At 42.6% G+C, this 21,671-nt stretch overlaps 1 protein-coding gene across 3 annotated transcripts in view; it reads left to right on the top strand.

The window, feature by feature from the left end:
- The window catches only part of IGF2BP3 (insulin like growth factor 2 mRNA binding protein 3), a 110,322-nt gene that overhangs the window by 57,185 nt on the left and 31,466 nt on the right, over nt 1–21,671 (top strand). For all 3 annotated transcript variants that reach the window (XM_068674186.1, XM_068674188.1, XM_068674187.1), the window contains 5 exons: nt 8,610–8,661; nt 8,752–8,815; nt 17,413–17,697; nt 20,139–20,273; nt 20,832–20,954. In XM_068674186.1, coding sequence (XP_068530287.1) covers nt 8,610–8,661; nt 8,752–8,815; nt 17,413–17,697; nt 20,139–20,273; nt 20,832–20,954 — 659 coding nt within the window. The remainder of the gene's footprint in view (nt 1–8,609; nt 8,662–8,751; nt 8,816–17,412; nt 17,698–20,138; nt 20,274–20,831; nt 20,955–21,671) is intronic.

Here is a 21,671-nt window from a genome sequence, read left to right as displayed (position 1 = left end):
GGTTCTGTGGCTCAAAGTAATTCCAATACTTAAAGGTGGCGGTCTCATTCTACTTGCTGAAATGTGGATGGGATTTGTATTTTTGTCTGACCCTGGGCTTCAGTTTCAGACCTACCTGACCTCCTGTACCTTTTTCAGTGCCCAGACCCACAGCAGGGACAAGACTACTTCCCCCCCCTTGCACTAAGGTGTTTTCTGTGCCAGCAAAATAATGATGTAGGTGAGGTAGGTTATAGTACCTTCCATGCACTGACAGCTTGATGGGAAAGTTTTATGCGAAAATATCCAGCAATCCAGGCCTGTAAAATGCAGATAACCATTCCTTCCCTTCAGTGGTCCCTTATGTTTTGGAGACTAGTTGTTCAGAGGCCAAACCTCCTCCTAAATGTTTGTCTGGACCACAGCAGTGCTCTCACTTGGACTGCTGGTAAGCCAGAGGCGTGGTATGCATCTTATGGATGGCTACTGGGAAAAAAAGCGGGGGGTGGATCTTGTAAATATAACTCATGTGAAATGCTTCAGTCTTTTTATAGTTTTTTTCCCAAGTTATAAAGAGATCTAAGGTATTTATGAAGTGGCTGTTAAGGGCTTATCTTTTTTTCTGCAAACTTGTCACCCTGAGTCTTGTACACAATAGAGGGAATGCCTTGGATGTGATCTCCATCTGAGTTCTAACGTACTTTATTTTTATCTGCACTAATCTGAGAACTAAATCCATTTTGTGGGATTTTTCTCTGATTCCCTCTATCATTTTTTTAGATAGCTATAAGCAGATTCCAGAGCAAATGCTTACTGCTAGAATATGGGGCAAACTTCCCAGGAAGGTTGTCCCTAGTATTGAACACTGACCTGGCTCTGTTACTGCAAAGCACCAGCACAGCTGTACCAGGAGAAATATTTCTCACACGTGTGACCTCTGTGAAATTATCCCTGTGTTGTTGGGCGACTTCTTGGAACTTGTAATTGTTGATTGGTTTCAAAAGATGATTCAGAAATTGATTTTTATTTTTTTTCGACAGCTTTCTGTTACAGTTGCAGGTTTCCAACTTCACAGAAGGCAATTCTTTTTAAACGAATCAACTATTATGTTGAAACTAAAAATATCAGACTAGCACCAGCCCTGTAGAGTGATAATGAAATGGCATCAAGACTTTTTAATAGCTCCAGGAAAATAGCTTTTAAAAGTGCCTTTTTCACATGTGTGCACACAAGAAAAGAGTAAAGTGTACAGGAGATGTAGTTCTCCCTGATGCATCTTCCCGTTAAAAAGACCACACTTTCCATTATAATACAGAGCCAACAAAATTGGGAAGAATGAAAGGTTGAAGGGGGGAAAAGGGAAGATGCCCCAATTCTTTTATGCAGAGTGGGACATGGAAACCTGCCCTGCTGTAGCAGTCACTCCGATAGCCCTGCTGGGTGCCTGTGGGGCAAGGTGTCGAGCCTGTCAGGGAAGCACTTGGCTGTATTAAAGTGCTGTGAATAAAGCAGAAAACTCATGCTTTATTCCAGTCTGTTTTCGAAACATGCTTTTAAAATTTGCTGGCTCCCATGCTTTTGTGCAGTCTATCATTTAATCACAGTTGGGCAACAGATATTCACTGGCTAGTAATGCTTTCATAGTGGGTTCTAATTTTTTTTCCCCACCCCCTTATTCTTTGTCAAGCTACAAGTGAGCCTGTAGAAGCAGTGCTGAGCATTGCCACTGAAGCCATCTGCCTCGGTGCAGGAGCAAGAGGAGGAGGAGGGTGGGCCTGAGCTGGTGCTGCTGCCCGGGGACCCTCTCTGCTGGGATCTGGGATCTGTGCCCTAAGGAGCCCTCCTTGAGTGGTTGGGATGGGTGGGGAATGCCGGGTGTCCGTGGTAGTGCTCACCTGGTTTATAAACTCTGATGTTATCTGCCGCTGCTCCCGCAGTTTTAAGGCGAGGGGAGATTAATATTGTGGCAGATATTGTGCAGCGCTTAATTGCATTCAGATAATATTGCTTAAATGGTTATTTCTCTGTTTTCAAACTTGTTTTCATTTAATTTAGATGAAGGGTGAATAGAAGCTGCCAATTTGGCCATCTCTACATGATTCGTTATTTCATAATACCTGTATCATATTCCCTCTCGTTCCTTTCCAAACTGAATTATCCTGCTCTCTTTAATCTCTTTATGAAGGAGGCCACCCATGCATCTAATAAGTTTTTTGCCTTTCTCTAAGCATTTCTCATGCACTTTTTTTAACCTTGGAGACCATTTAATACCATTCGTCAGCATTGATACCGTGATCCTCTTTTTTATTTTTATTTTTTTGGCATCCCATACCTCCTTACTGTAATGCACACTAATCTTCCCTCCCTATCACACGTACTAGAAGCTCTTTCCAGCTCAGGGTGTAATGTGGGAACACAAAAGCACACAGAACCCTTAGCCTGCCAAATTCAGTACCTGGCCTAATTTCCATCTCCAGTGTGGTGTCCCTAAAATTTCTTTCACTATTTCTTCTGCTTTCAGGACTTTCTTAGAAAAAAATTCTGACAGTGTTCAATTATATGAATTCATATATTAAAAAAAAAAAAGGGGAAGGCATTTCTGATGCTGATCTTCATCTGTAATGGTTTTACCCTGGTGCTTATGTTTGTTGGATTCCTCGTAAATTTTTCTTTGGAAGCAAACCTTCCATCTGTAAATCATGCTAACCATATTTTATGCGATTTTTAACTTAACAGATTTAAGGCAGGTCCTTCAAAAGTTGTTCCTGAATACTAGCTTTTTTAAAGCACTTTGTTCTGATCTTTTGATTTTTATGTATGCATGTGTATAAATTTAAATGGTTAAGCAGCATTATCTGGAATCAGTTATAAACACATGTGGTACGTGGAGTTGGTTACAATCATTGCAGACATGATTGCCTGTGATGCTCTACCTGAGATCTATTTGGAGTTGTGTGTATACATATATATATAGTTTAATTTGAAACACTGAAGTTGAAATAGCCCACATCACCTCTTAACAAATTTTTTCATGTTTAAATGAAACACTTCAGATGTTCAGTAATGAGTGAGACAAATAAGGACCTAGTGCTTGCTCTTGGTGCTGTAGGGAGAGATGTTGGCTTGGGGTAGGAGGTTGGCTCTTCTGTCCTGCAGTTATAAGAAAGTTAAAGTGTGTGGTAACCTGAGGATTTTCAGGAAGACAAACGCCTTTGATTAGGGGAGTTGAATGCTGCCACAGAAAACTGAATTCCACACCTAGCCTCAGCTACCTGGCACTGGGCAAACAGTGTAAGCAGGAGCTGCCAGGAGCTGCTTGTGGTGTGGGCTGTGCTCAGTTTGTCTCACGTGAAGAGCCTCTGGCCTCTCGTGCAGAAGTGCAGTGTTCCCCTTGCTGCTCAAGTGGCTTTGAAGCTGCACTTTGGATGCCCAGAAGTGCTGAGCACTGTGGAAAATCAAGCCCTCGGTGTCCAAATTGGTCACTCAATTAGTAGTTCCTTCTGACAATTTTGGTTTTGTTCTCTGTGGTTCAGTTTTACATTCTTAAAACCCTGGTAATGCCACCTAAACACAGTTGTATTATAGGGTAAACTTATTAATAGTTTTGAACATTTGGATACAACTGTAAGTTCCCAGGAGAAGAATTCACTCCAGGGTTTGTATGGGATGTGGTAAATACGCCAGAGTTATTGTTTTCAGGCGCTGCCTTTCTGGTGTGTGCAAACAATGACTTCAGCAGCTTCCAGACTTATTTTTCTGATTCTTCCAGACTATGGTCATGGTTTCATGAGACAGTAAACTGGGTATTGGAGGGCCTACGAGACGAAAAACACCATCACCACATGTTGCAATGTGCCGAGCCATTGCAAGCTGGCTTTGCCTATTCAAATGCCTTCACGACATTTTGAAGCAACTTTATCCTGGCAGCCCACGTGTTGGTTTGGATCCTCCATGTCCACGCTTCTCTGGTCTCACCTTATATTTGGTAAAAACGGGCAAAGCTTGCTGTGTTTGTGCTCTGACGTGTGGCAGTGCCCAGGCCAGCCTAGCACCAGCTCTGGGGCCTGTGGTGGCTTCCACACAGGTGGCGCCGCCTTGTTTGGTTGCACCTCGCAGAGATGACGGCTTCCACGGGGATTCATTATGTGCTTCTTCATGTTTAATTTTCCTTGTAAGCTATGCTGGCCGGGCCCCCTAGTGGGGATACAAGTTTTACCAATCAAAAGATTACTGAAGCCGAAAGGAAGCCGCTCTGAAGACCTTCTGTTGCTGTAAGTCGTGGGGCTGGGCGAGCGCTGGTTCCTCTGCTGAGGCGAGGTCTTGCTTCATGCACCCGTGTCGCAAGTGCACAAGGGCCTGGTGGGGATTACGTCAGGCTGTTGTGTTGCATTAGTGGAATTTAATTTTTTTTTGTGGGCTTAAATATGCCAACAGAGCACGTAAGGTGTACAGATGGCATCAGTGGTTCAAACAGGCTTGGTATCTGGAGTGCTACCAGCACCGCCTCCCCCCCCCCCATACTCACCTGGCTCTTTCCTTTTCTTTCACCTTGCCTCTCCTTTCTAAAAAGAGATGCCACTTGTGCCAGCAACTTCTTTCCTCATGTTGTTGCCAGTCCCTCCCCCCCCTTTTTTGTTAAATCACCTGGAACACTCACGGAGTGTTTGCAGCCAAAAGCTTCCACGTGGCCTTTTACTGAATGACCCTAATCCTCCTGTCTCAGTTTCTGCTTCTGCTGCTTGTGATTTCAGTTGTGTTGGCTAATTTTAACTCCTGATCAATGTTCTAGGAGTTGTGGAAGTAAGGGTGGTGGTCTAAAGCACTTGCTTTACGAGTGAAGAAAACAATTTTAGGTTGCGCAGTAATACTGAAGTTCCTGCATTTTGTGTGAGAATCAATAAGGGAAACTGTTCTTGTACACCCGATGCCTTGAGACTAATTTTTTTTCTGGTGTGGGGCAGGAATCATACAGTCCCAGTAAGAAGAGATGCACAAAATAGTGCAGAAAATGACTGTTCTGGCTTTTTCAAAGGCTCCACTTCTAAACTCGGGAAATCTGCATGAAAACCGGAATATTTCAACGTGGGCTTTGAGCTCTCAGCACTGCTGAAGGGTAGTGTTTGCTCGTGAGGCAGCCCTTGTAGAGCAGTTGCGATTTGTGGGGCTTGGTGTAGGGTAACGCTGTTTATAATGAAGTCAGAACTGGCTTTTAGAGCCTGATGAATGAAAGTCCACAGCATAAGACTGCGGCTTTTTGTGAGAGAGACATCTGTGCTATAACAAGAGCAGGAGACCCAATTTAGACAACTGCTAGAACAAGAGCTCAAGAAAAGGAAAGACTTTTTTTTAGCTTAGATGAAAAGTTTATACAAATAAACTTTTCAGCTGCTCATCAGAATTGCTGCTGCACCACCAACTTGGCTTTGAATTTTGTTCTGATTGCCCAACAAGGCTGTACACGAAGAGTGTTACGGAAGAGCAGCTTAAACAAAACATGTTTGTTTTTCAGCAGAATTAGAGGCTTTGGGCTAGAGAGAAAAATTTGGGGAGAGGAAAAGACAGTATGAAGAGAAATATGAAAAAATGGAAGGATATGAATAGAAACTGGCTGTTGCAGTAAATACATGTGAGGCAAGAAACACATGCAAGAGTGGAGCTCAGTGTTTTGACAGTGAGTTACAATAGAGGATCTGGTTTTGAGTACACACGACTCTTCCCAACTGGATCAGCTGCTTCTATTAAAAGTATCCATCTCCCTACAAAGCTCACTGGAAAATAGATGCACGCACACATCTGCCCCAACCACTGCTGATATATATTTTTACTAGTATATTTTTAAATACAGTCTGATTAAATGGCTGCCCCTGTGGTGTTGCTCACGCTTCCAACCTTGCTGCATGAGCAAGGTGATGAAAACATAAGCGTATAATGAGTACTGTGCTGCAAAGAGCAAGTTTCCTTGACACAACAGGGATTGTGTTGTTTTTGTTCATGTTCTAGTCTTTGGAGGAAACTTCTCACAAATCTGTTTGGTTTGATTAAAGTCCTTTAAGAAAATAGGAACTCAATCATGTGGATTAAAACCTGGGTGGACACAGTCTCTGAGACAGCTCAGAGGGTTAAGGAGCAGTGTAAGTGGAAAACTTGTGATGAAGAGGAGTGGGATGCTGAATCCCACTATTCAGCATAGTGGGTCCTGGGCTATTCCTCAGTTTTAGTGGCAAAAGAGCCTTTGCTTCATAGGCTTCTTGGAGGAGATGCAAGTCAAGCGTGCTGAGAGGTGTATGATAGCTGACAGATATGTTGGAAGCAGTAGCTCTGAGAGCATCATGTCTGGGGAAGGTTACTTAGTTTCAGCTTTAAAGTGTTCCCTTTCTTAGTGAAGCAGGTGGCTTTACCTTTTAATGAAAAAATCACACTTCATTCTTAGCTCAGATCATAAATTTAATATGGAAATAGCTTATAAAATGCTGTTTAATTTTTATTCCACTATTGTCTTCTCTATTGTTGAAAATGACATGTGATTTTTGAAGTGATGCAGCTTTGGGCCAGGGTGGGCTGCAGAGTTCAAGTGTAATCAAAATTTGTCATAAATAACTAAAGACATTAGCTCATACTTGTAGTACAGTGCTGTGTAATGCAGCACTGGTGTTGACATGCTGTGGGGACAAAAATTGCTTTTTTGCGACTAATGAGCTCTTCAGTATCCTGGTTGGAATAAACATCTCAAACTGGGTCTTTAAGCCAGGGACTTGCTTTGCTTTTCCTTGTTTTAAAACCCTCAAACCACCTGAGGTCCTGTTCATCTGCTGACTTCAGCTGAGGCAAAATTATCCTTTGGGGCGTCTGCAGCAGAAGGCTTTTTGCTGGTCACACGTGTGGTGACTCTTCTGGCTTGTGCTGATGCACAGCCTCTGAGCTGCAAGACCTCTGTGCTCCCACATGTCTCAGTGAATGCTTAAATGGTCTCGAAAGGATTTTCCCCAGACTCTTCATTTACTCTAATCCCCTGGAACCATCTCTGTTTCGGTTAATATTTAGGGAATTTCAGAGTCAACTTTTTCTTAAGCAGCTTCCAATTGTAGAACCTGAGGAGTGGCAGAAAGACTATTTTAGGGGATCGCAAGGAGTAGGCTAATGCCTAGTTGTAGGAGGAGAGGACAATTAGCAACTTGTCTGTGAAACCTGTTGCCAAGAAAACTTACTGAACCCTGCGCAATAAGGATGGGGAAATTCTGCACTTAGAGGTAGTAAATGCGTTGCTCAGACTTGGCAAGTAGCGCGCTGCCTTTTAAATACCGAGTTTGGAATATTACCTTTGAAATGTCTGCATGCAATTTCAGGTTTAATAGGAGGTGAAGATTAAGATTTGAAATTATACTGATGTAAGCTGTCATTAAGTTTGGGCATACACATTCATTTTATTTTAAAAGCGCCTTTTATATTGTAGTAAAAGTATACAGTAGGTTAATAAACTATCATTTTGAATAGTTAATTTCACAGGGATGTGGGCTCCAAGCCTTTACGTTTTTAGGGGCTGTTCTTTTGTGAGTGCTCGGATGCTGGTTGCAGCAAGAGGAACCTGGCTGCAGTGGCAAGCTGCACAGATGTGTGGCGTGCCTCTCACTTCTGTCAGTGCTTCCTTCTTTCCTTCCTTTCCCAAAAGGGGTTTCTCCTTTTTGTTACGACAGCTAGCCTGAAGAGAATAACTGAGATGAGCAATGGCAATTCTACCATGGAATAAATTGCAAGTTGACTTTTTCACTTCTTGATGTAAATCGGAAACTTTTTCAGCAACCTTTTGGTGATGGACACGAAACATGAGGATGCAACAGAGCACAACAATATACCTGTGTTCTCTGCTAGCTACTGGTGTAGCCAACTGTTTTCTGCAACATGATTTCTTAGTGGGAAGAAAGTGAAGTGTGAACAACCTGGATTTTAAAGGCGTTACAGCAGCGGGTATTTTGATGTTTTCATTGGAATGCTCTGACACCCTGATTTTCCTCAAGATTTAAGTATTTCTTGCCCCTTCGTTTTTGATTTGACCAGAACAAAATTATGCCAGATGAAACTGCTTTATTCAGACTTTACCTGTTCTTCCTTGTCTTTCTACCAATGGACAAACGAGCTGTGATTTTTGAATTGTGAGGATGCTCTTGCTAGTGATTCCCCTGGGACAGAGAATAATACTTATCTGGGGAAAACAAAAGCAGAGTTGTGAACATGCTTGGGATTCTGTTCTGGAAAGATTTTATTCACAGATATTTTATTCTAGATTTGCTCCTTTTTAATTCTTCTTGCCTCTTGTTTTACTCCACACTGTGAACACATGTTTTGGAGGCTTATCTTCGAAGGTTAGGACTCATGGTGCAGTATGAGTTCTCAGAGATGTGGTTGGCGTTTTCACATTCATGAAGTTTCAAGCTTGGATTTACTAACTTGGGAAAGAATACAAGCTCTGCACGCTTGCTTGTCCCATGATTAAAAAATAAGAAGTTATAGCTTGTCACAGCAGTTGTCTTGAATATTAAATGTTCTGATAAAATTATTATAAATTTTGGTGTAATTACAGACTTCTCTAAATGTATTTTAAAATTGAAATGTGTCTTTTTTTCCCCTCTTGATAGGTGCTGGACAGTTTGTTAGCTCAGTATGGAACAGTGGAGAACTGTGAGCAAGGTATACTCTCCAATCTGACTGCTTCTAAATTTGTTGTAGGAAGTGAGTGCACACTGAATTTACCCTTTTCCATTGCCTCTTTCTCTCCAGTGAACACTGACACGGAGACTGCAGTCGTAAATGTAACGTACGGCAATAAGGACCAGGCTAGACAGTAAGTGTCTCGTTTATTTGTTACCGTAGGCTAACTTGCATGTTGGAGTTCACATTGTTTTAAATTTTATATGCATCTTTGCTTCCTATTAATCTACCAACAAAATGATAACGTGAGCAATAATATTTTAAGAAAGCCTTTCTGCCTTGCCCCTGCCAAGTCTTGTGTGATTTATCTTAGTTTGCTGTTTTTGTCGTCAACTATTCCTACACTTTGACTGTATGAGAAAATTGAAAATTTAGGTAAACTTAGTTGACTGGGGAGGGCGGAAGATTAGTGATTTGCCAGTGGCAGAGGATGGGAATTGTTTAATGTTTTTTTATCTATTTTTAAAAAGCTTTGTCCTTTTACAGTGTTGGTTGTTCTGTGTTTGTCTCCTGTGTAACAGAGGTTGTATTCTCTTGTTGGTTTCTGTTCTGTTGAGGTTTTACCTCAAGAAATGCTTTTTTTTTTTTTTAACTAGAAAATTTAATACTTCTTCCAAGCAGGTCATTATTGGAAAAACTGAAATATTTATTTGGGCTTTTTAACTTTAGGTAGTCAACTTTGCTTGCTTATATCTTCAGTAGTTGAGGAATTTTGATCTAGATATTGAAACTTAAAAATCTAACATTTTGTTTTCATAGTCAGCAGTTGTGTATCGTTTCCCTTTTAAATGTTGTCATTATTTGTTATGCTATAGGTTCAATCTTGCTTTTCCACTGCAGGTAGAAACACAGAAGTCTTTTTTTCTTAATTCCTAATCTGGGGACAGAAACATATTTTCCTCCTTCTTTATAGCCACAGCAGGTTTAAACAAAACCCAACCCAGGGAATAGCCTGCAATGAATTTCTTTTTTTAACTTTGAAATTTCTGCCACCTTGTGGCTAACTAAAACCAGCAGTTAAGATGCGGGCTATGCTTATGGTTTGCATTAATATACAATTACAAATGAAATAAATTTGTACACATAATTAAGTAATTAGGACTTCTGTGCAACTTGAATGCAACACATGTTTCATCTTTCCAAGTGTTAGGTTACTTGTTAGTGTACTCTAAGCAAATGTGATGGGAAACTTGTGTCAACAGTGTGCCTATTATACATAGTGGAGCTGAAGGAAACAATATTTTTCTTCAATTTAATAGTAAACTTATCTTCTTAAAACCTGAATCATTCAACATGTTCTTCAGGCTCTTCTTTAATTCTGTTGCACAATAATTAAGAAAGATGTTGAATTTCTCGTTCTGAAGAAGCCTATGGTGCAATGTTAGAAATCCTGCATGTGCTAATTCCCACTTTGAAAATGTAAGAAGGAAGTACCTAAAATACCATGGAAAGAAGCATGATGCATATTTTTGATCTGTCATCTGTGGTGTGGGTTCTTGGATTTGTGCATTCCATGCTGAAACTGAAGACAACAAAGTACAATTTCTTCCCCCTCAGCCTGTACTTGTTAAATTTTGAGGTTAATACCGAGAAAATGCTGAGATAAGCCAAGCCTGCGAGGAAGCAACTGAGATAAATTTGTTTTTGCATGAGAAATCACATGAACGTAACTGAAGGTACCTTGAGTTCAAAGCAGGTGAACTAGCATCCAGCGCAAGTGTTGGTAAGAGGACCTGAAGCGGCTGAATGATGACACGGTGTCAGCTGCCTTGGGCAGGTAGGGCGAGTAGAGGAGCCTTGATTTGCTTGGTGAATGCCTTGAGAGGGACTTGAGTTTGCCTAAGGACACAAGCCTGTTTTCCATAAAGAAAATGTTAAATGAGGATGGTTGGCTTTAGGGTGAAGGCCTGCAACCACTTAGCAACCCCCAGGAGAAGTGGGTATTTTTTAAGGAAAAACAGTAAGGAATAGTAATGTAGAATCACAACAGGGTGTGTGCATGCGTGGCTGATCTGTAGTAGCTGTGGTGATGTTTCAGTTGGATGTTTTGCTAGATGTGACCTAGCTTTGCTTCTTGGAACTGGTTATGGTGGGCAGCAATGGCTTTGGAAGGGGGGCGGTGCACGAGTGCTGACATCTGATAAAAGTCAGTGTTGGTCAGCCTGTGCAGTGGTGGGAGCAACAAGAACTGACTTTGTGGAAGCTGTTTATAGGCTGCTTGGGATTCAGCAGCTGATAATGAGCTCAGCCTTGTGAGACTTAACTGCTGAGGGCAAATAATGCCATTACCCATTTGTTGCAAGGACTGAGACCGTCCGTTCCCTGTGGTGCTGCATGCAGTGGGCTCCCAGTCCTGAGCATCTCACCAACTTTTTGCAATGCACTCCCTAACTTCACAGCTAAGTGTTGGCTGACAAACCATGCAGAGCTGGCTGCTTCCCCTCTGGACAGGCTGTATGGCATAGCCCTGCCTGCCGGAGTGTGTGCATGTGGCACTCTGCCGTGATGGTGCTGGAACAGCCTGGAGATGCTCCTGATAAGCAGTTTTATACAAGCGTGGTATGCTTGGCTTGAAGGGTGGTACTGCATATAAAGCTCTTGGTTCCACCCAGCTGGGAAACTGAGCATTCCTCTGTCTTGCAAGCCTAATTGCTGTGGCAGAGGTCTTCCCTCCCCACCCCCCCTCTTTTCTAGGCTGGTACTGTAATTGCGGCATATACAGTATAGCACCGCATCCAAAATCAACTTTGAGACTAAAATTAGTGAAGAACATTGCAGTTCTTCTAAGCAGTAAGTCTGGGACAGAGCACACAGCACCCAAAATCTGAGATGTGAGGTGCCCGGTTGCTGGTTTGTAGTCAGAATAGAGGTCTGTGGCTTTGACCTGTCACCATGCTGTCTCTTTCCTAGCTGAGCAGGTGTGATGCTGGCTGGGCAAGGAAAGGAGGATGCTGCTCCTCATCCTCAAGTGGGCAGACCAGGTGTCTGCAGGAGACCCAGGAGGTTTGCAAGCACCAAGTCATGCACAGGCCAGGGAGAGCCACTCGTACTCCTTGAGTAGCAAGGAGAAGACTGGGACTGCCCGGGCAGCTCTGTGACCCCAAACCTGCCCTCCTGCAAGCAGCTGCAGGGAGGAAGCCTCATCTTCACCAGAAGTTAAGGAGGGTCTTAAAAAGCATGTGCACACTGCGCTTGCACATGCAGTTACTGACTGTTGCAGTGGATTCTGGAATGTTTGGGGGAGAGGAGTGGCAGAGCCCGCTGTGTGCAGTTGAGGCTGAACACACAACCAGTGCCATGTAGGTCTTGGGGCCTGCTCACCAAAGGGGACTCCCTCCTCTCCCCTTGTCGATCCAGGACAGGCTGGCCATGTCCTTGTGGCTGTTGGCTTCATAGTCATGCTGCCTCCTCTCCCTCCCCAAAACGTAGCATGTAGGCATCTTGTACGTGCTACGGGATTCAGCTCTACCCAGGGTTTTGGAAGGTTTTTTGTGCAAAGTTGGCTTCATGCCTGTGGAGGTGGTGCCTATCGTTTGAAGATGGGGCTGGATGTCCATTTTTTCATCTTTTTTTCTAGCTCAGGAGTGAGATATGCCTGTTGGTTGTGTCTCATAAGTGATGGTGTGTTTTAGCTGCTGGCTGCAACGTGAGGAGCTTGGGATCTGTGTTTTCGCAGATACAGGTAGATATATTACTATAAGATGCTAGTGATCACCTTTTAATTAGAATCTATACAAAAACAGTTTTTTTTTTTTTTTTACCCTTTCAACGAGGCACAAAGCTGTGTGCACACCACACGTATCCTTGACAAATGAATGAGAGTTCACATAACTAATACTTTTATATTCCATCATGGGTCAGGACTAATGTTGCCATAGGAACGATAAGACTGAAAATTTGGTGTGGTATATGATTATAAGCTTAGATTTGTCTTTTGCTTTGTTTTTATTTTCACAAATACTAATGAAAACTATATTTTTACTTAATGTGGAAAAAAAATCTTTATGCTGAGGAAAAATTACCATGTAAATCTGTCTTCTCGGTATGCAAATGTATCTGTTTAGGGAGGAAAAATGAAAGATGGTGTATGTACAAGCTGCATGTGGGAGTGAAATATGTTCTCCATCTAGTGCTTAGTGTGATCACGCTATCAATGGATGAATGATTTCCTGCACAAGACTTGGTGCTTCTACTGTATTCATTTATTTAGGATATTTAACCTCTGCTAGCATCAGAAGGGAGAAGAAGGCTGAGCAAATATCTCCACATAGGAAGTTTGCAAGAGGACAGCTATGAGGTGTAATTTTGATGGGGGAAAAAACTCAGGTGACTAATTTACAAAATGTTTATTTAAAGATATAAATCTTGCAGAGATCTTCCTTTGAATAGATGTTACCTGAACATAAGGCAGGCTGCTGTACAGTTTCACAGAGCACAGGCAGTGGTTGCAGCAGTCTTTGTTTTATTTTAGAGAATATTTTCTGAACTACAGTGAGATTCTTGTCTACCAGCTCTTGCTGGCATATGAAATATAAACATTTTCAGTTTTCCTATAAATATTAAAAAAAAAAAAGGTAATAGGAGGGGTTACCTCTTAATGAGGAAGCTTATGGAAGCTTTCTCCATCCCTGTCATCATGGAGTCACCCGAAGGCTTTTAGGCCCCATGTAAAAGACTGGGCACCGATAATGGCAGAGGTGACCTGTGAGACCTTTATGACTGTGGTCATGGAGATGCCCAGCTCTGTTTGGGAAGGCAGAGGCCTCATAAAAGCAGTGGCTGTGTTGGTGTGACTTGGATTCGAGTCTCCAAGGTGGTCAGCCTGTTTGAGGATGTGCTTGATGAAAGGAGCTGAATTTAGCATGGTTTTTGGTAGACTGCCAAAATGGTGGTAGGCAGTGTGGTGGGGATCTCCTGTAGCCTTCACTCAAGCAGGTGCCACTGGGGGTGTGAAGAAACCATCCCTTGCTTTCCTCTGAGGCTCCCTCTCCCACAGGGAGTGGGGATGGCTCTCCTGATGGCAAGTTCTAATGTTTGTTTGTTTTTTTTTTTTTTTTTTCCATGATGCTAGCACTAGAGTAAGCTTAGGGACCCTGTGGCTTAAATCCATTGAAATTTTTTTCAGGATTTTTTTCTATTTTTCCTTCTCTCCCCTGAAGCAGTACTTTGCCTCTGAAATTTGGTCGTTCTGGTGCTCAAGGCCTCCTGAAGAGAGTGTAATCTTACCTGATCATAGCCTCATTTTATGCCACAGAAAACTTCAGCACGGTTAAATAAAGGTGCTATGACAGCATGTTAAGGACCTAGTGAAAACTGTCAAATGTTGGAAAACTGAAGGCCAGGCTCAAAGCACCAAGTGACCTCTCAGCAGCTGTGGGCATTGTCTTCTGCCTGCATTACTGACAATCAGTCATCGCTGCGCTCGCTTCTGTGGGCATGAACCAGAGCTGAGAGCGAGACACCTGCCTGGGAAGCCTCAGTTCCACGCACGGCTGGGAGAGCAGTGTTTTCTGACTCTTCTGGCTTCTTGTCACTTGATCGACTCGGATTACAAAACAGTCAGCCTGTAAAATAGGGAGAACTGTGACTCAGAGGATGAATTCATTAGTTTAAGGTTTTCTCTATAAATATCTGGGCTAGTTAAACATGTGATATCGTAGTATCTCTAGATGCTAACCTCTAATATTAAAGCTAGAAAAGTGAACTTTAAAGCCTGCTTGCTTTCAAATACTTAAAACCAACTTGTTCAATATTTGAATTATTTTTCCCTGTCATCACATGGTTTTGGTAGCCTGGGGTTGTTCACTGCTAACACGATTGATTTCCTGAAATGGAAAATGACCTTTTTGGAGTTTGCTTTGAATTTAAGGCACCTGTAGTCATACAGAATCATTCAACAATTTAGAAATTGTTTCGAAGTAGAAAAACTGCAACCTTCTTTCCAGGAAAACTTTCCAGGAAAAGCGTGGTACATGTCAGTTGTTGCTTTACAATATCTGTTGTGCAACCTACGTATGTGGCTTGGTTGCAAACAAGAAGCCTAGTCTTCTCCTCTCCTGCCACTTCTGAGGAAGAATGAGACATCTCTTGTACTGCTTTAATGTAAGAGTTTGTGTTAGTGCTGGATTCTGGTCTGAGATGTTTTAAAGCCAGGTAAGCTTGAAGCGTTTTGGGAAAGAAGCAGTGTCTGGACTTGTCAAATGAATGCGTGGAAGGGAAGGAGCTGGGATGCATGTCAATCTGGAGCCTACCACCAACGTGTTGGCAAAAAGGCTGGTGCTCATCTCTCCAGCATCTTGGGGTTTGTTTCCAAAAACAAACGGGGCTTGTGCAACTGCACTGCCTGATGGTGCCATGCTCCTCTCCAGTAGCTCTTCAGCTTCCTGGCTGATTTCAGAAAGATTCATTCCAGTAAGACTCAACTGAGAAAGAGGTTTGAAGACATTTGCAACCAAAAACGTTATTTTCAGGTTACATGGAAGGGAAAACCTTCAGACCACTTCCCCAGAAAATGCCTTTTGGGTACTGCAACTCCATGCAGCTCAAACCTGAGAGGCAAATCCATGGGATGAAAGATCCATGAGCTGTGCTGCTCAGTCCCATACTGTTCTTGTAAGCACAGCATTTTGCATAGCAAAATGTTCTCCAAAGTCCGTGCAGTAAACATTGAGAAATGTCAGCTTTGAATTAGCCTCGGCAAATTTCAGTGCAGCTCTCCGTGTATTTTGCCACGTGCTGTAGGAGATTCTCCCATCGTGGGAGCAATTACCCTTCCCTCCTGTCCCAGAAGGACCTGTCTCATTTGGTGAACACGAGTATTTAATGAGCAGCGATCAGTTATTCAATACTTGGCTTTCCTTGTTGTTCAGCGGGCTTGCCTTAGGCCTTATTTATTATCAGCCCTTACTAAACGGTGCTCCAAAGACAAGAACTCCTTCTATAAGCTCTTTACTGCCCTGCTGGAGTATTTCACAGACACGGGGCTATTCCCTGTGAGGTAAAGGGGCAGGTTATCCTCTTTTTTTGCTGCTTAGTCTCGGTACCTCTATCCCACTTCTCATGACCAAGGCTACTTCTCACCTCCGACAGTGGCAGGAGACCACAGGGCTGGGACGCCCAGGAGATGAGCGTCCTGGCTGCCCTTGAAACCATAGGTGGGTGGCGAGCATCTCCCGCTACCTCTGCGGCAGGGGTGAAGCTGTTGCAGAGGGCAGTGGATGGCAAACTGGCTGTAACTACATGCAAATGTGCGAGGGGAGAGACAGGATTAGGTTTCGGCATTTCAAAGGCCTTGCTCCAGAGCATACGGTTGTTATGAGCTTTTTTTAAAAAAAGAAAATGTTGATGGGTTCTTTAATATGAAATGGAAACCTCCTGCCCTCCCCCGAGTGTTTTTAATTTAAATTAAGCCTTTAAACAAAATCCCTCTGTAAACTTTTGTCCCAGATTAAGCCTGGCATTCATAAACTGCCCCAAATCAATGCGTGTTTTGGTGATATTGGTGTATCGGATAGCTGATAATGTGAGTAATATGCCCTCTGTAGTGAAACTCCACGTCCATCAGACAAAAGCATGAATTTGTGCGGAGAGGAGGAGGCAGAGCTGTGAGCCTGGGGCCTCCTTGCTCCGCTGAAATGGCTGCTCTCAGACCATGTCCCTTCTGCCTTTCTCCTGTCGGTGCTGTCATCGCAACCTCGATGCTGTAATGGTGCAGGGGCTGCTTTTCAGCGGATGCTGCCCAGAAGTCGGGTACCAGAGCGTTGTGTGGAGCTGAAGCCACACTCCACACCATCACTCAGTGCAGTGGGATGGCGTGGGGAGGGAGCATCGTGTTTTGTGGGAGCTCAGCCGGTGTGGAGAGGCTGAGGGGAGGAGAGCACCGGGTTGCTCTTCGGCGTGATGGATCACAGTGTGGGCACGTTGTGTGCCTTTGGGTGAAATCCCTCTTTGATATTCAGTGGAGGGGGCCCTGTTTTGCCTCAAAGGGCAGCAGAACTTGAAACACCATGTAAATGGCTCTGAGCACCTTTGCATCCATTGAGAGCTTAGCTGATGCTTTAATTTGCTGGTTAACTTTTAATCCTGCCCGCAACGAGGCTGGTAAGTTGTGAGGTGTTCCAGTGGTCTGCCAAGTGATGTTTCAAGTGCCATGGATTGGCTTTGAGCGCTTTCTTTCCTGCTGAGAACGAAGCAGAAGCTGTCTTTCCTTTCTTTTGTGTCATAGCTGTGTCAGTTATCGAAGGGGGAAGAAAAAAATCCAGCCAAATAGCTGTGCTGGCAGAAACCCTAATGAAGGTGCTGTGATAGCAGCGAAAAGGTTTTCCCTCTGGTGCAGCTTTAATTCTATTTGGGAAACTGATTTAAATTAAATCAGGCAAAAGAATGCTTTTGAGTGTATAAGCTCTGTCTCCTGTGAGGTTTTGCTGATAGGGTTGTACCAGCGAAATGTTTAAAGTGCACAGAAGCCCAGAGCAAGCAAGAACTAACTTGTAGTTCTTAATATGGTGACTTAAAAAAAAAAAAAAAAAGAAAAAAGCTGTGTAATCTAAATCTTGACTAAAGAGTCTTGAATGTAACCATTCATCTAGGAAGTAGCTTTTTAGTTTTGTCATGTGATTTAGAAAGTGCAGAAGACTACACCTAGGTGACTTCTCGTTTTATAAGGTCCCACATGTGACTGTTTTGTTTCTTTTTTTCCCCTTCTCTCTCCTCCCCTTTGCAAACAAACAGAGCAATAGAAAAACTGAACGGGTTTCAGCTTGAAAACTACTCCTTGAAAGTCGCATATATCCCCGATGAAATGGCAGCCCAGCAACCTCCGCAGCAGCATCCCCAGGGCAGACGCGGATTCGGGCAGCGGGGCCCCCCGCGGCAGGGGTCCCCCGGTGCCACCACGCGGCAGAAGCCCCAGTCGGACGTTCCTCTGCGGATGCTGGTCCCCACGCAGTTCGTAGGAGCCATCATCGGGAAGGAAGGAGCAACCATCAGAAACATCACAAAGCAGACGCAGTCCAAGTAGGTTACCCTGTTTTAAAAAAAAAAAAAAAAAGTCATCCTAAGCTTTAATGTCGTGTTCTTTTCCCCTGTGTAAAGGGAAATGTGAAATTTATTTCTCTTCTGTGGGGTAAGAATGTGTTTTGTGTGCGTTGCGCTCTGGTTTGTGTCTGTCTTAATACTTCTGAAGGAAGCCTTACGGATATAACAGCACTGCTTTTTCTAGTTGGAGTAAATTGTGCAAACTTAATTGTGCTAGGAGACACTGGCAGTAATGTTTTTTTCCTTTTTTAAAAAATGTGGCATATTTGAGCCATAACCCTCTACGAATTTGTGCTACTAAAATGGTCTTGATTACAGGGAGAAATGTCTCCCACTCCTCCCATAATGCTGTTACGTCCTTTGGAAGGCTTCTGTGTCCTCAGAAATGTCATCTTTGGGGACCAAATTTTGGTGTTCCACCTTGCTTTCAGCTTGGATGAGCAGTATTGCGTTCTGTGCTGGGATGGCAAGGAGTCACTCTAGAAATGTGTAAAATTTCACAACAAATGAAAATCACTGCGACCAGGAAATCTTTTGCAAGACTTAAGAACTGTATTCTGCCTTCGATATGTGTTCAAATACTAGCTCACTTGCTTGGTTTTGAATGAAAATAGGCGGTGTTAGTGGGATGGTACTTGATGCCAGAGTTACCTAATAAATGTACTGATAAGGCTCTGGGCACAAAAGGTGAACGTGAAAGCTGTAATATCTCGGTCTGTGGAACATGCAGTCACTGTGGTGACATGCTTAGTCTGTAAATGCTTATTCTAGCTGCAGTTTAATTTGGGGCATTCTTAGGATTTAAATATGTTTTCAATAAAAGAGGGGGAGGCCATAAAAAAAGAGCCTTCATCTCTCCCTCTCCTTACACCTTACCAGGAATACACAGGGGTGAATAAATTCATTGCTATTAAACTGCAGACCCCACCAAAATACAGATTAAGGAAATGCACGGAAGGCAAAAAGTGAGCTACTAAGTGACCTAAGAAGCTTAGAGCACTAGGGTCCAGAGACACTGAAGGAGATTGTTTTCAGCGTGCTAAATCCCTACCCACAAGGAAGAAATACGTGCAGATGCAGGGGGAGGCAGGGATTGCATTCAAGGAACTCTTCTAGGATTGCCCTAAGAGTACAGGGTGGAAAACACTGCCTTTAGGAGTAAAACAAAACAAACAGACCCCCCTGCCCACTGAACTCCGGATTATCTTGATGCTGCTTCAAACCTCGCATTAGCATGTTGTATCCCAGGAGACTCTTTGCTGTGTTTAACAACACGGATTTAAGAGATTTGTGCTGTCCTAACAAGACTTGGTTGTAGTTTGCCTACGGGCAACCAATTTTCAGGTGATACCTAAAACTTCCAGGTTTTTTATAGCACGTGAATTAGAAGGTTGGCATAAGGAAAGCTCTTATCTCTTAAAAGGGGGGCTGGCTAGAGCAGAAACAATAGCAGATGGCTGACTTGAAGGATATGTGACTACAAGAATGATGTTTTTCTTGTTTGGGGGATTAAGAAAAGAAAGGTTGTCTCCTTCCAGTTGCAGCAAGGATTGCCATGGGCTCCTCAAAACGCTGCATCATGAAACAAAATGAATTTTCAGGATCACAACTGGAAAAATGTAGAAGTTTATTGAAGAGCATCATGGTTGTTTCTTAAATTTGGAAACAGCTTTGATCGGGGGGGAAAGGGAGGGGAGGAAGCCAAAAAAGAAGAGGTAGAAATAGGATGTGACCTGTAGTTATTGGCAAAGTGCGAGCAGCATCCAAGGCATTGTCTTGCTGCAGGTTGTGATGAATTTTTAGTCCCACAGCTATGTAAACTGCTGTGGATCGAGGCTTCTAGTTTTAGGGTGACAGAGAGCGGAGTTGGAGAAGAGGTAATCGCAGGACAGATTTTAGGCTTAGAACACATGGCAAGTAATCTTTATGATGAATGCAAGCACTATATTGCCACTTTGCTAGCAGAGAAGTGTTAGGAAACCCTACTGTTGAGGTCATGAAAAAACAAGGTGGGACAAAGTTTTGCTGTACTCGAGTTGCACAGTCACTATTAGTGGAGCGATGGGACTGGTGATGAATGTCCAGAGCTTTGGGATATCTTGATGAAATGTTCTCTTCAGTGGTTTGTCACAGATTTGTCTATCTAACATATCCTCTGATTGTCTTGCGGTCTGAGGAATGAAAATCCCAGTGTCCATGTAGATGAGGTTTAACTGGTGAAGTCAGGGTAGGGGAGCCTCTTTATAAACCACACAAAATAGTATTTATGTGATGTTCAACTAATTGTATCCTTTTTGAAATGAAGCCACTTAAATACGTAGTCATTGTTAGTTCAAAATTAATTAGCTCAATGAGAGCTGGAAATATGCAAGCTTACCATACAATATGTGGTTACAGTTAGTGTTTTCCTTTCTTTCAAGAATTGATATTCATCGTAAAGAGAATGCAGGTGCTGCTGAGAAACCAATTACCATCCACTCAACTCCTGAAGGCTGCTCAACGGCTTGTAAAATTATTATGGAGATCATGCAAAAGGAAGCTCAAGATACTAAATTGTGAGTAAAAGACATTTCATTTTGAAGGCACTAAAAACTGAATTCTTGTTGACTCCATGTAAAGAAGAGTCTCTGAAATCTATGAAGTAGTGAATCCTCTGCTGTTATCCATACTTAACTAGAAATTATATACACTTAACTAGAAAAGTCATCTTTTACCTTTCAGGGTCAGTCTGCTTGTCTAATTAGCCCCAATACCTTCCACATTTCTAGCTATTCAGTGGCTGTGATTTTGAGGAGAACTAGAGCAAAAACTGAAGTTTCTTGAGGAACTTTTAATCAGAGCAAGCATAATGAGTTATCTCCCTAAAAGCTTTAAGATGTATTGTTTCCTTCCCAAGAGCTCTTGCTGCTTCAGTATGACTCTTATTTAGCAGATATATTGCAATGAAACTTTAGATGATATTGCTGAAATAGCATCACACATGGACTCTTCTGCACCTAGTGTAAACGTGCAAGTGAATGGGATTGGTATGCTTTTCTATGAAAATGCATGTTATGCATAAAAGCTTGCAGTCTTTTCTCCAAAAGTCTCACTGGGTGTAACTTCTATTACAGTACAGAAGAAATTCCCCTGAAGATATTGGCACATAACAACTTTGTTGGCCGACTTATTGGCAAAGAAGGAAGAAACCTGAAGAAAATTGAGCAGGACACAGATACTAAAATCACGATATCTCCGTAAGTTTTCAGTGGTCTAATCTTTTGGTGAGGTGTCTCACTGCTGTGGTACGTTCAGGTACGGAGTTCTTACAAAAATGTTCTGTTTTGAAAATTGAGATGACAACCTTCCGGAGCCCCTTCCATGATGTGGATTAAACAGTTCATTAAGATGAGATACACTGAATGTAAACAGTGATTCCTCGTTATAAATTCAGTCAAGAGGAAGGCTAAAAATAACATGAGCTCTTTCGACTATATTTTAAGTGATTTAGCATACCATGCTATATGCAAAGAAGAGTGTTTTGTAAACCATAAGCCTTGAGTAGTTCTGGGCTGTTTGTGAAACTACTGATGTTTTACTTACTGGTATAGATCAGAGTTTTTAGACAAAAGGGAAAGCGAATGAAGACTTAAGAGTATTTGCGCTAGTAATTCTGTCCCTCTTTGTGGCTACTAGCAGCTGAATGTTGTATGTTGCGTAGGATGCATCAAAATAATAGATTATGGTCTGTGAGTCTGTGAAGGTAACAGATCTGTTTAAATTTAGCTGAGATAAAACAGGAATTTTCACCTTACCGGGAAAATGTTTGTGTCTGCAAGTCAGTGGGGGGAAATCACTGATTAGATCAACATCTCTGTAGAAGTTTGGCTGCTGATAGTAGTTTTACCCTGAAGTAATATCTTCAGAGAACCTCCTATGCTGAATAATGAATGATCTGGCATGAACTTCCAGGC

The sequence above is a fragment of the Anas acuta genome, chromosome 2 (genome assembly GCF_963932015.1).
Source record: "Anas acuta chromosome 2, bAnaAcu1.1, whole genome shotgun sequence".
Classification (NCBI taxonomy): Eukaryota; Metazoa; Chordata; class Aves; order Anseriformes; family Anatidae; genus Anas; species Anas acuta.
Note: the sequence above shows the minus strand (reverse complement) of the source record. Positions and strands in the feature narration are given on the sequence as shown.